The 12,067-nt window shown below is 41.8% G+C and overlaps 1 protein-coding gene across 3 annotated transcripts in view; it reads left to right on the top strand.

The window, feature by feature from the left end:
- The window catches only part of LRP5 (LDL receptor related protein 5), a 135,652-nt gene that overhangs the window by 80,417 nt on the left and 43,168 nt on the right, over window positions 1-12,067 (top strand). Inside the window, exon 1 of one of the 3 annotated variants that reach the window (XM_032113564.1) lies at window positions 5,955-6,034. The exons of the other annotated variants lie outside the window; for them this stretch is intronic. Coding sequence (XP_031969455.1) covers window positions 6,008-6,034 — 27 coding nt within the window. The 5' untranslated portion in view covers window positions 5,955-6,007. Of the gene's footprint in view, window positions 1-5,954; window positions 6,035-12,067 lie in introns of those variants that run through there. 3 annotated transcript variants of the gene reach the window in all.

Genomic DNA, 12,067 nt, shown 5'->3' with positions numbered 1-12,067 from the left:
GAGAAATCTATTCCAGCTGTTCATTTCCTTCTCTTGATTCCGACTATTGGGACATCTTGATCATGGTGATTTCATTATTGTCATTTTACATCTTGTCTGTGTTCTGGCTTCTGTCTGGGGTGCTGTGTGTTTCCCTTGTCACCTTTATTGTCTGACTGACTTCACCTGTGATGGCCTCTAATGTCCTCTTGCATTTGCAGGTGGCGTAGGTATTTCTGTCACCTTGCTTTGCTTCAGGAGCCTCTTGTGAGCCATTGTAAGAACACACGGGGCTCTTTTTCATCTTTCCCTGCCTCTAGTGACTTCAGTATAACATTTAAGGCCACCTTGTAGATGTCACCTACCATCCACTCACAGCTGTAAAATTTGCCTGATGCTATTCCCATCCTAGATTTTATTTTTACAGTAAATTTTCTTCTGCTTCTTAATTTGAACTGACTTTGCTTCATTTTTACCTTTATAAATCCCCTTGAGAAGAGCTCTTAGTTTAGAAAGACAAGGGATTGCTCAGATTATATTTTGCCATTTTTTCATCTGAGTTGCCTTTGAGTTCTTCACTGGACTTAAAATTACTTTCCAGCTGAAAAAAAGGTGCATTTTTTCTTAGATCAAATATTGCGTTGGTTTATTTTTAGTTATGTTGCCCGCTGGTTCATGATTATATGATACTTTGGATCATGTGCTTTTTAAATTTATTGGTGAGATGATTTTATGTGTTTAAAAGTAAAACGTCATGATTTGTAAAATGGGTGGCAAAGACAGAGTGCATTTTTCTCCTAGCTATGGATCTGGTTTTATTCCTTGTTAAAATATCAAACTTTTTTTGGAAAATTTCCGGCAAGAAGAAACTTTCCAGGAAGCACATCATTAGAACCTAGGTAATTGCATCTAATGTAAAACTGGCCTCCTTTTTGTCGTATATATTAATATTTTAGTCTTATTTTGAAAACCCTATTGCTCTCACGTAGCAGGTGAAGCACTGGAGAGGCCCTAGGCACAAAAGCTGCGTCCTTGGAGAGAAGTCACGTGAGATCTGTCTTTAGGAGAGCAGATCTGGTTTTTGTTCGTCTTCCCTGGGGTTTCTCCTTATCAGGCTGGTTCAAGCCTTGAGGCTGTGGGCCCAGCTACCCTGCTGTCACCTTCCATTCCTATAGCCAGTCCATCTGTTTAAGGCCCAGCAGTTAATACAGATCTACCAGAGCAAGGTCCCCACTCAAACCCCATGCCTCTTGAAAACATCTCAGAATGCATCTTTGTTTTATCAGATAATCAGAGTTAACAAACTCCATGCAGCAATTTTGGCAGTGTCTGTGATGAAAGATCTGGTTTGGTTTCAGGTCTCGCTTCCCTTAGACAGCACTTATAGTGTTTTACAATTGTGCTCAAACAGGGTGGATGGTCAGTCCTCTAATTTACCTTCTGGTCCTCACTGCTCTTGTCATGTGAGTGTTTCCTAACGCAGAAACAATGGCTGTTTGTCTCATCCAAATTCTGTGCTACCTGTGACCAATTCAAGTGATGTAATTGCCTTCTCCAGTGAGGTGAGATATAAATAAAAATGTTTCTTTAATTTTAACACTGTTTTTAGTGAATCCTTCTGTGTTCCTTTGTTTTTTCTTGGCTTTACTTTTCTTCACTCTGACCCTGTGAGGTAGCAGTGATGTTAACTCTCATGGCTCCAGCTGCATGCCTACAGTAGTCAGGTTTCTGTGTCTTGTGTGTAAACAAGAAGACCTACTCACCTTGGCCACATCTGGAGGCATGACACTGAATCATTGTCTGAGGTGATACAGAAAATCCTTTCTTAGGAGGTACTTGATGTGCCTGTGTGTGTATGCAGATCTGGGGTTAGGAAGGAATATTCCCTATAATTTGCTATCCAGCCTGACATATGGTCCTGTTCTTGTTAGCACTGTATAGAAGTGGGAGCTGTGCATCTTTGTGGCAGTGTAGATGTCATCCACTTTGCCTGTGGCATGTGGATGGGTGACATCCAGTGCCGCTAGAGGGACTTCAGTGTGGAGCAGTATATGAATTTACCTGGACCCTGTGTTCTTAAATGGTTTTGAGATGAACATCTGTGAACCAGTTAATGAATTGGTAATTTGGCAGGTGTCAGGCTTCTTTGTTGGAAGGCAAAGCAGTTGTGTTTCCTTTTTTGAAAAACAGTTCTGTGCTTTCCACTGATAAATGGTGTTGTCATACAGCAGCATAGGATACTCGACATATTCCCTGTTCTCTCCCGTTGTATCTGTTTCTGAACTCTCGGTTTTCTGGTGCAGATTCATCCTCACTGGAAATAATAGAACGACACAAGTCTGTTGTCAGATCAGAATATTAATGGGTGGCATATTATTAAATCAAATCAGTAAAAATGCTTAAAAGAGAAGCTGCAACCAGCAGCTGAGTGTAGAGCCACTACTCCCTGCATGTAGCAACATGAAGCAGGACCTGGACTGGAAGCACAGAAATGTGTCTTTGATAAAATGCAAGTGAAATATTTGTCATGAGCATTAAAAAGAGAATTGTTTGGGTTTGTTTGCACAGCTCCCGCAAAAATAGTGTCAACTTAAGCAAATTTTTAATGCCCAGCTTGTCACTGCCTTGACAGCATGTCTAGAAATGACTGCAGCTGGGTAATCTTGTGCCTGTGAATTTATGCTTAGATTGGAAGTTACTCTTAAAAGCTGTGCTGTGCTTTGGAAATTTCTACTAGTCCAAACTAGAAAAAAAGTACAAGAAATGTACATTGCCCTGCTGAATTCCTACTTAAAAATGGCAAAGACGAGCCGAAGGTATGATGTTACCTTAGTGATTCAGAAATGTTGGGTGCAGAAGAATGAGCAATTAATGCCAGATTCCCTGGGGAATCTTGGAGGTGACAGAGGTCAGAACCAGAACTTTCTGAAGATTGTCCCAGAGGAGTAATTGCAAAACTCCTGGGTTTGGGGGTTTTGGTTTGGTGGGGATTTTTTTTGTTTGGTTTTGGGTGGTTTTTTTGGGGGGGTTTTGTTTTGTTTTGTTGTTTTTTTCTCATAGGATGGTTGTATTTAGCAGGGTTTTAATAAGGTCCAGCCTTGAATTGTCTCCCCTAGGGTGACGCTGTATTTTGCATCAACTTTCTAGAGCATCTTGTGAAGCAGTAAAACATAAGTACCTTCCCTGTAGAGAAGGATTAAAGTTTGCACCACCCAGTTCTACAAAGTTGAAGAGCTCTTGTGAAGGGCAGTGTTGTTCCCTGCTTAGCTTTACAGATTATTAAATTGAGACATTAGGTGAACTGCTGGGAGATGGTCAGACGTGGGGCTCAGGCCAGGTCTAGGAGTTGGGAGGGTTGGGAGTGTGGAAGAAGTCGTGTCCCTCAGCCCGTGCGAGGGCCAGGAAGGTCATTTGCTCAGAGCACTTGTGTAACCCTGAGAGCACCATCACTCTTCCTTCCTTCAGTATGAGGTGTTCCTCTGCTAGTGGGTGTTTCTGGCACAGCTGCACTGGGGAAATCTTCCAGCATAAAGTAGATCCCCAGGGGACAAAAGTAGGTGGTGCTTGTACTGACTTGCTGCGAGACCTTTGGCTGAGTGTTTCAGCATCTTGTGCCCCTGCAGTGGAAGAGGGTTAGTGTTTTCCAGCTTGTTAAAGCCTTACTAATTTAAGGTTTATGAAATGCTGCATAAATGCAAACTTACCATTGCCAGCAAATGAGATTTAAGGCATCTTTGCAGAGTGCCACAGGCTCTCCTTTGGCCTCTGCTCTTTCTTCTGCGTGGTTTGACTTACACTTTTAATGTTCTGATCTTGTGAATCCACCTTTGAGGATTCAGCAGCAGACCAAATGTCAAAATTTTTCTTGGTACAAACATTTGCCTTTTGTCTTGTTCTGTCAACAGGCTTTCTGGCATGGCCATACAGGCAGCAAAAGCAACATTGTCTTCTCCTTGTCTTTGGCATTTGTAGCCATGCCATTATGGGATGTGAGTCTGTGGACTTTGTGTGGTGCTTATGCATGAACAGGGTTTCCTTTTGGTGTTAACGTAACACCCTTGTGACAGTTCTACCTTGTGTGTCACCTGTTTGTTCCCACTATGGAGACAGTTCACAGGGAGGAGGAATCCCATTTGTTCCACAGAACCAGCGCACCTGATATCATCCCTGTGTAGTGAAGAGCTTCTCATCCATGGTTTTTGTCCTCTTCTACTTCTGAGATCTACAAGGCAACTGTCCTTTTATTTCCTCCCTTCATTTTCATAGTTACCAATAACCTGTTGATTGTGCTGCAATGTATGAAAATCGATGCTAGCTGTTACCATTTTTAAGAACACAGTAAAGGTCGTATCAGTCTGTGCCTTCATTATCTGTTTCCTGGCTTTTGAAAGTTTGGATTTGTGATTGTAATATGGCACAGGATTGTAGTAGCACAGGACAGCTTTGTCAGTACAAAGTTAAAGTTGGTTTTGTTGGCGAATATCCTATGCTGACAAAGAAGTGGAAAACATGTAACAAATGATTCTCAAAAGAGAAAAGATTTCCAGTGAGCTTTGGGAGGGGGAAGATGGCTGAGGTCAAAGATAATTCGCTGCTGCAGATTGATAATAAAACACAAATCATTTCGTGATGGAGCAGCAGACAGACTTCTTAAACATGTCAGATCAGTCTTGTCTCCAAAGTGGAATGGGATACCTTATGCTATGGGTTAATTTCTTTCTCTCCAGATTAAACTTGGTACAAATGCACATTTTTCTATGCCGAAACAAGCATTTGTGCGAGAGGATGAGGAGGCCCTTTTATCTATTCACTGTTAACATCTGACAGGTTTATGCCAGAACATGAGACTCAAACAATTTATTCTGATAACATCTGGGTCCTTGCTCATCTTTTAGTTCTTGAGCAACAAATCCATTGGTGAATCAACTTGAGTACCGCTGTCTTTTTCAGCCTTGGTGCTTTAAAATAAATGGACTCGAGCTTCTCCATTAGAGACCCCAGCAAAGAGTGAAATGAGATTCATTTCATTAAGTTCTCAGATATTTTCTGCTTTGGAGAGGTGAGTACTGGACAAGCCAAAAGCATCTCGCTTGTCAACTTCTCACACTGGTATCTTTCCAAATAAGTGAGTTAAAGTTTTCACCCTAGCTTTTTGCAATTCCTTTTATGTTCATGTTGCAGCTTCTTTTGACAGCTCCTTAGAGAACCAATGGAGTAGGCAGCGCCAGCTGTTCATGGTCAGGGGGTAAAAAAAAGTCTCATGTGTTGAATATAGAGTTGGAACTCTGACATAGACATTAAGATACAGGCAATGGAAGGTCATGGGAAGTCTCCTATTTATGATCAAACCAGCTTCAGCTTCCTTTTTGAGAGGAATTTCCTTTAAGTATCTAATAGTTTACTGTATAACAGCTGCATAGTCCAGGCATTCCCAAAAGTTGAAATATTTTTTGTGTGGAAATGGGCAATTCTTTTATAAAAAGAATTGGGGTTGGATGTACTGAACAAATTCACCGCAGGCAGTCTTTGAGTAAATTAGTTGATTTTTTTACTCACAATTGACATGAAATTGGCAAATATAAACACTGTGATCCAACTCAGGAAACTGTCTTATCCTTAATATAAACAAACAAATCAACCTTCCTTATATCCAGAGAAACTTCTCAGACGATAAGCCATCAAGTCTAAATACAGTCCCAGATTTAAACAGGAAACTGATATTTTTGTAGTCACAGTGGCTGCCTCCTCCCATGTCCTCGTGCTCAAAAACCCCATACATTTCCAATAGATGCATGGGATGGTTGTTAAAAATGCTGTTCTTTTAAGTCAACTTGGTATCTAGGGGTAAAAATTTCATTATTTTGGTCTGTTTCGATGCTCTCTCTTGTTTTCAGCCTTGTTTAATAAAACCAGGGGAAGAGGTCCTCCATGAGTCTGTGCCTCTGCTGACACACAGGGTTCTCTGCAGCATCCCTGTGACCTGGCTTGTCATCCTTGCTGCCAGTGAGCTGGGAACTGAGGCTCAGACATGGCCTTAAGCCATTTTCTGCAGCAGGTAAGACCCGATGTGCTCAGCTGGGGCTGTTGCAGTGCCAGGCACACAGGGCTGGGGGGTGTCCGTCTGTCCTTACCCTCTGCTGCAGAGAGGCACTGTGCCACTTTACCTTGGTCACTTGGGTCGTGGGAGAATGATACAGTTGAGTCCTGTCACCCAGAAGTGCTGTCAGGTTTTATTCAGGTGGCATTTGCATTCCCTAAATAAATGAGCAATTACAGGAGCTTTCCTAATGAGTGATTAGAAAGTGTGCTGCTCTCTGCATCAGAGGAAAAGGCTGGCTTTCTCACACAGCTGGGAGTGCAGAGCACAGTTCTGGCACCCAAGGGCATCCAGGTTCTCCACGTATTGTCTATGAGCCCTCTTCCTTCCGTAGTTCTGTCGTGTCTGACTGTGTCTACTGAGAGGTCTGTAAAAGTGCCTTTTCTACCAGATCTGGAGTGTCGTCACACCACTGGTCTCTCTTCCCTCTACTTTCACCCTCATAATTTCTTTCCACCAGAATACTGTAATCATAAGTAACTAAATTGGTCAAAACTTAGTGTTGAATAAATATGAAGAGACAAAGATATACCCCAAGTAGAAGATCTGTTCTGAAAAGGAAGTTCTAGAGAGTCCACAGAGTATTTTAAAAAGGTCTTCTCCCATTGTAAGTGGCAGATACTGTAATTTTAAAAGCAAATGTTTAAATGATGCTAAGAGGAATTTGTGAAGCTAAAATGATAAAAGCCCCTGCAGCTGGGAAGCAAAACTCAGTTTAGCAAGACAGATTTATTTTCCAGGCTTTTGTACAGTAAAACCTGGTACATAGTTAGGCTTAAATTTACATGAAGTGAGCTGTGTCAGAAACTTCATTTAATGGCGAGTTTGTTTTTATTTTCCAGAACAGTTATCTCTGTCTTGGGTACTAAGTACTTGACCCTGGAGATTAGCAGTAGATATAATTTTTCTATATTGTGGAGATGCAGTTTCCTTTTTGCCTCTGGCACAAATGCCTAATTTCAAGATTAAATAATTGCAATAATTTGTACATTGACTTTGAGCTTCTGAAGGGAGAAAATAGTAGTGCTGTAGTTTTGTGGTCTCACCATTTGGAATTAGGAGGAGTAACAGGAGCCATACATATTCCCTTGGTTAAATTTTTTGTATTCCTTTTAAAAACACGTTCAGCCAACCCTTCCCTTCAACTTCATCCTTTCTACCCTCTTATCCACTGTCTGTCAAGGACGTAAAATCTACATCCTTATTTTTGGTAGTTCCTTTGTGGTTTTTTCAAAATGTGTGTGTGGCAGTGCCAATCTGGAGTCAGCAGTGGGTCCTGTGACTTCACTGATGCTGCACTAACCATCCATGTGACCTACAGCAGTGTGTGGTGGTGTCCTGACTGTTCCCTTGCCTGCAACGTGGGGATAGCTGATAGCTTTCTGTACAAAGTGTTTGGATCCATGGATGGAAAGAACTGAGAGAGAGGCTGAGCACTGTAGTTCATGAGTGGAAAATTGACCTCTAGTTAGCCTCCCCCTTCTTCTAAGTATACACTGTGTTTTGTTTGATATTGGAAATCTAATCCTTTGGGAAGCACAAATTCCTATAACAGCTCTGATATGTATAAATAAACCCATATTCCTCATTACAAACAACATCAAAGCAATCACAGTATGGATTAAAATACACAACCCACCCTCCTCCATACTAATATGCAGCAATGCCGAGTTCAAATGAAGCCATTAGCAGTATCTCCAAGTATTTGGCAAAAGCAACCACACTTGTGTAGCTACAGGCAATGAAAGTCCCTACTACAAAAAGGGAGGGACAGGGGGAGTAGCCGGCATTGATCTAATTAGTCAATGAAGCACAAAGAATGTAAAATCTCATTACATATCACCAGGAAAATTTGGCTTGAGAAGTAAAGAATATGTAACTGATTTGTCCATGGGTGGGTTATTCATGTCTTTGAATCTTCCAACAGGAAATGGGATTTCTGAAAACATATTAGAAACACGCACATGCACATACATGCACACACAGAGAAATATAAATATGTGTATGTTTGTGTGGATACATATACACATGCAGACATACAGCCAGATCCTGAAACTTCTCAGCCCCTTACTCAAGGTGTCTTTTCATGAGAAAGTTCCAGACAGGGGAAATTGAAGATTTTTTTTTTAAATTTTGGATTGCTGATGCCAGTCAAAGCCTGAAAACACGGTGTGTGGGTGTTCCAGTGTTACTAAACCCAGACCCGGGGTTTGTCCCATTGCCCCAGGCAGGGCAGCTCATGCATGTAACAGCTCTTCTTCCTAAAGATCTGCTTAAAAGTGGGGACTTAAAATGACTTTTTGTAACTTGTTTTTTGCCTTTATCTTTGAAGCCTTTCAGGGATTCATGTTACATTTTTTGAATTTCTCTGAAACCCAGAGTACTTAAAACATTTCTATTTCAATTTAGGCCAAGTTTCCCTCCCAGTCAGTGTCTCTCAAGAGCTGAAGATAGAAGTAAAGTGCCAAATAAAAATTACAACACATCCCCCCCTCGCCAAAAATTTTAAAACCAGCAAAAACAACCCCAAAAAACCACAAACCAAGCACAACACCCAAGCAGCCACCCACAAAGCCCCGAAGCTAAGTAGCTAAACAGACAAAACAAAAGGGGAGAGGAAGAGACAGAAGCACTGAAATGAAGAGACTAGTTCAGTCTTGCAGGTGGCCAGTAGCAGGAACAAAGGAAGAAGTCATCCCACTTCTTCCACACAGAGAGCAAAACAGAAGGTTTGTGAGCCTCCAGAAGTTTGTAGAATTAGGAGGGATGACATTTGGAGAAAATATGGTGTTAACACTGCAGGTGCAATTAGTGACTTCGCTCTTGATTGCTTATTTTTTAATAACTATTTAATGTTGGCTGTGTTCCAGCTGCATTCTGCTCTGCCCCAACCAGACCAGCAGGCTCATTTTTGTTGACCACTTTGGCCTCTGTCACCCTGGTTCTGCTTTGCTTCTTTCCTTTGAGCTCTGCTGAAACAAAAGTCCTTTACCAAACTCAACTTTTACTCTGGCTGAGGGTGTAATGTGGATTGTGGCCATATCGGCAGCAACTTGACGAAGAGGAGAAAGATCTTGTGACCCTCAGAAGTCAAGGTGATCCACAGTTCTGACTGGGTGTTGCATGCAGTAAACTGGCAAAAAGACCTTCACTTCTCCCCAAAACAAGAAGCACGTATCTGCTGGTCCCTCTCAGAGACTGTGAACCATCCAGGTCCCATCTTGAGCTATTTCTGAGCAGTGACCACAACTTGCCATGTTAGAATAGAGCCTGAAAAACAGCAAAACTATTTAAGTCCAGATCCGCACAAAGAAAAAATGTGCATCTGCACCACTGACAGTGGCACTGAACTACCCTGGGGTTATTGGTAATTCTCTGCTCTGTGGGGAAAGACACATGGGATCACAGAGCAGCTGTAGCAAGGTATTTTCTGTTTTCTGGAACTAAATCCCTGGTCCTCTGTTGCCTTGTGCCTATGCACAGATCATTTGTTTCTGAACATACAAGTCTGCTTCCTCTTTCCAAAAGTCAGACGATTGGAATTAACAGTGCTGGTTTTTCAGTCTGTGTCACAGTAGAACTCTGTTAGGTGGTCTTTGCCTTGCAGCTCCCCATTGGCATTGTTCTGTTGGCAATGGTGAAGGCACTGGGAGTGCTTCAGTGGAAGATACTGAACAAGGGAGGCTGATGGATTGGTGTATAGAAGTTAATGACTTTCACCAAATTATAAATAAATAAAAATAAAAAATGACCAGACTGAAAAGGACCAGGTTTTTGATGAGGCCAGTCTCATCCCTTTCATTCTGTGCTTTCCAGTGAATGGGACAGGAGCCATAAAGCCAGGAGTGCTGTGCAAGGTATGAGATTAAAAGGATAGCTGGAGCTAAAGCAGGAATGCTGAGCCGTTTTTGGAACAGGAGTAGAATGCTTCACAAGTGTGGGGGCCCTGCCCTTTGAGCTAAAGTCTAAATCTAACTTTAGAAAAGAAGTTGAGTATTTGTGTCCATTTGCAGGCCTGCAAACTTGGTGGAGATTATCGTGAAAATAAAAAACATTGGCAATTTCTGAGTTTGCTAAATGAGAAATTACTTAAATATCATGCAGGGTTGGCAGAGATCTCTGGCAGAGGGTAGAGGGGGTGTCTCCACAGCCCAGTAATGTTTCAGCTGGTACCAGGAGCTTAATACCTAGAGCCCTGCAGGTGGCATGTTTTCCAAGACATGGACCTCAGCCATCCTTCTCTGGAGCTAGACTTGACCCTTGACTGAGGGGCAGGAGGGAATGATTTATACTCATGAACTATGAATGCAGCTCAGTGTCTCATTCTGAGTATCTGCTGTGCTTTTGCAGCAAACTTCTTAAATGAAAAGGCAGAAGGTAGCTAAAACAGACTGTCTAGCCTTTTTATGAGCTGCTTTGTTTTAAAGTTGGCTGTAGGAGTGAGTGGAATATTAGCTGTGGTATGTTGAGGTAGACTGCGTCTTGACCACACAGCTGAAAAAGGGTGCTCGAATACATAGTACAGTATGTAAAAAGAGGACAGTGACTGCAACACTTCTACTGATATTTCGAAAGCTGGGTCTGGTACCTGTGTCTCAAACTATGATCACAAGGGTTTCCTGAACCCACGTAGTACTGAGAGAAATAGATTTGTTTTTCTCTTTGTTTACAGTCTGTTGTTGTCAAGAGGTTTTTTCATTGCTATGTCAGAATGACTTTTAGATCCAGGACATCCTTAGTGTGAAGTCTCCTGCTAGTCAGACATGTGGCATGCAGGTTTGCCCAACTATAATAATTCCTCAGATTTCTCTAATGTGTTACAGTGAGGTTTTTTAATTTAATGAAACCACATAGATATGAAAAAAAGTCTTCTGTAGATCTGGGATGATACTGCAGATGCTCTTCCTCTTCTACTACTAAATATCTTGTCAAGTGTATGAAAAGGTATGGGGGCCAGGGGGAGAAACAAGATTTTGAGAGTGGGTTGTCACCTATATTTGCTTCAGAATATGCTTACAAAGACCATCTAGAAAGATGCAGCTTTAGGCTGCATGAGGGTGACTTTACACCTATGGGATGGTAATTACCTCTAGATAGCAAAACCAGACAGAAATTTTACATTGTTAACTATACTTAAGTTTTAAACAATGCCTGGAAATATATCTGAAACCTAAGTTTACCCTGTAAGACTGTTTTGAAGTACTTTTTTTTTAATCTAGAAAAGAAATTAGAAGTTCTGTAACTTGCCACGGTGCAGCTTTTTTTTTTCCCTTAATCAAATTATATCAATCTGAACAAAAAGAAAGTGCAGATTTTTTTTTTTTCCTGTTAGGGTTATGTTTGAGACTTACTTACATAATCATGCCAAAAGGGGGGTTGAAGTTTCTTGCTTTATAACAGCGCCGCTGTTTTCAGAGCTGGCAGATTGTCTGTTCACAATGGATTCCATATGTGCTGGAGACCACAATATGAAGGGATTTACAGAGTACAAGTTGGAGTGCAAGTAGTGGAGGTGGGAAGCACTCATCTCCTTGTTTTTTAGAATAAAAGGGCTTTATTACACATCAGTCACACAGAATCCCAGAATGGCTGATGCAGAAAGGGACCTCTGGAGGTCATGTCCAGCCCCCACACTCAAGCATGGCCACCTAGAACTGGTTGCCCAGACCACATGACTTCTGAGTATCTCCAAGGATGGAGACTCCGCAGCCTCCCTGGGCAACCTGTGCTGTGGCTTGGTCAGTCTCACAGTGCAAAAGTATTTCCTGATGTTCAGAGACTGTGTTTTAGTCTGAGTTCATTGCCTCTGGTGCTGTCACTGGGTACCACTGAAAAGAGCCTGGCTCTGCATTTGTTTCTCCTTTCCTGCAGGTATTTACATACATTCATGAGATTTCCCCCTGAGCCTTCTCCAGGCTAAACAGACCCATCTCCTCCAGCTTTTTTTTTTTTCATAAGAAAGATGTTCCAGTCCCTTCATCATCTTTGCAG

The sequence above is a fragment of the Corvus moneduloides genome, chromosome 6, assembly GCF_009650955.1.
Source record: "Corvus moneduloides isolate bCorMon1 chromosome 6, bCorMon1.pri, whole genome shotgun sequence".
NCBI lineage: Eukaryota > Metazoa > Chordata > Aves > Passeriformes > Corvidae > Corvus > Corvus moneduloides.
Note: the sequence above shows the minus strand (reverse complement) of the source record. Positions and strands in the feature narration are given on the sequence as shown.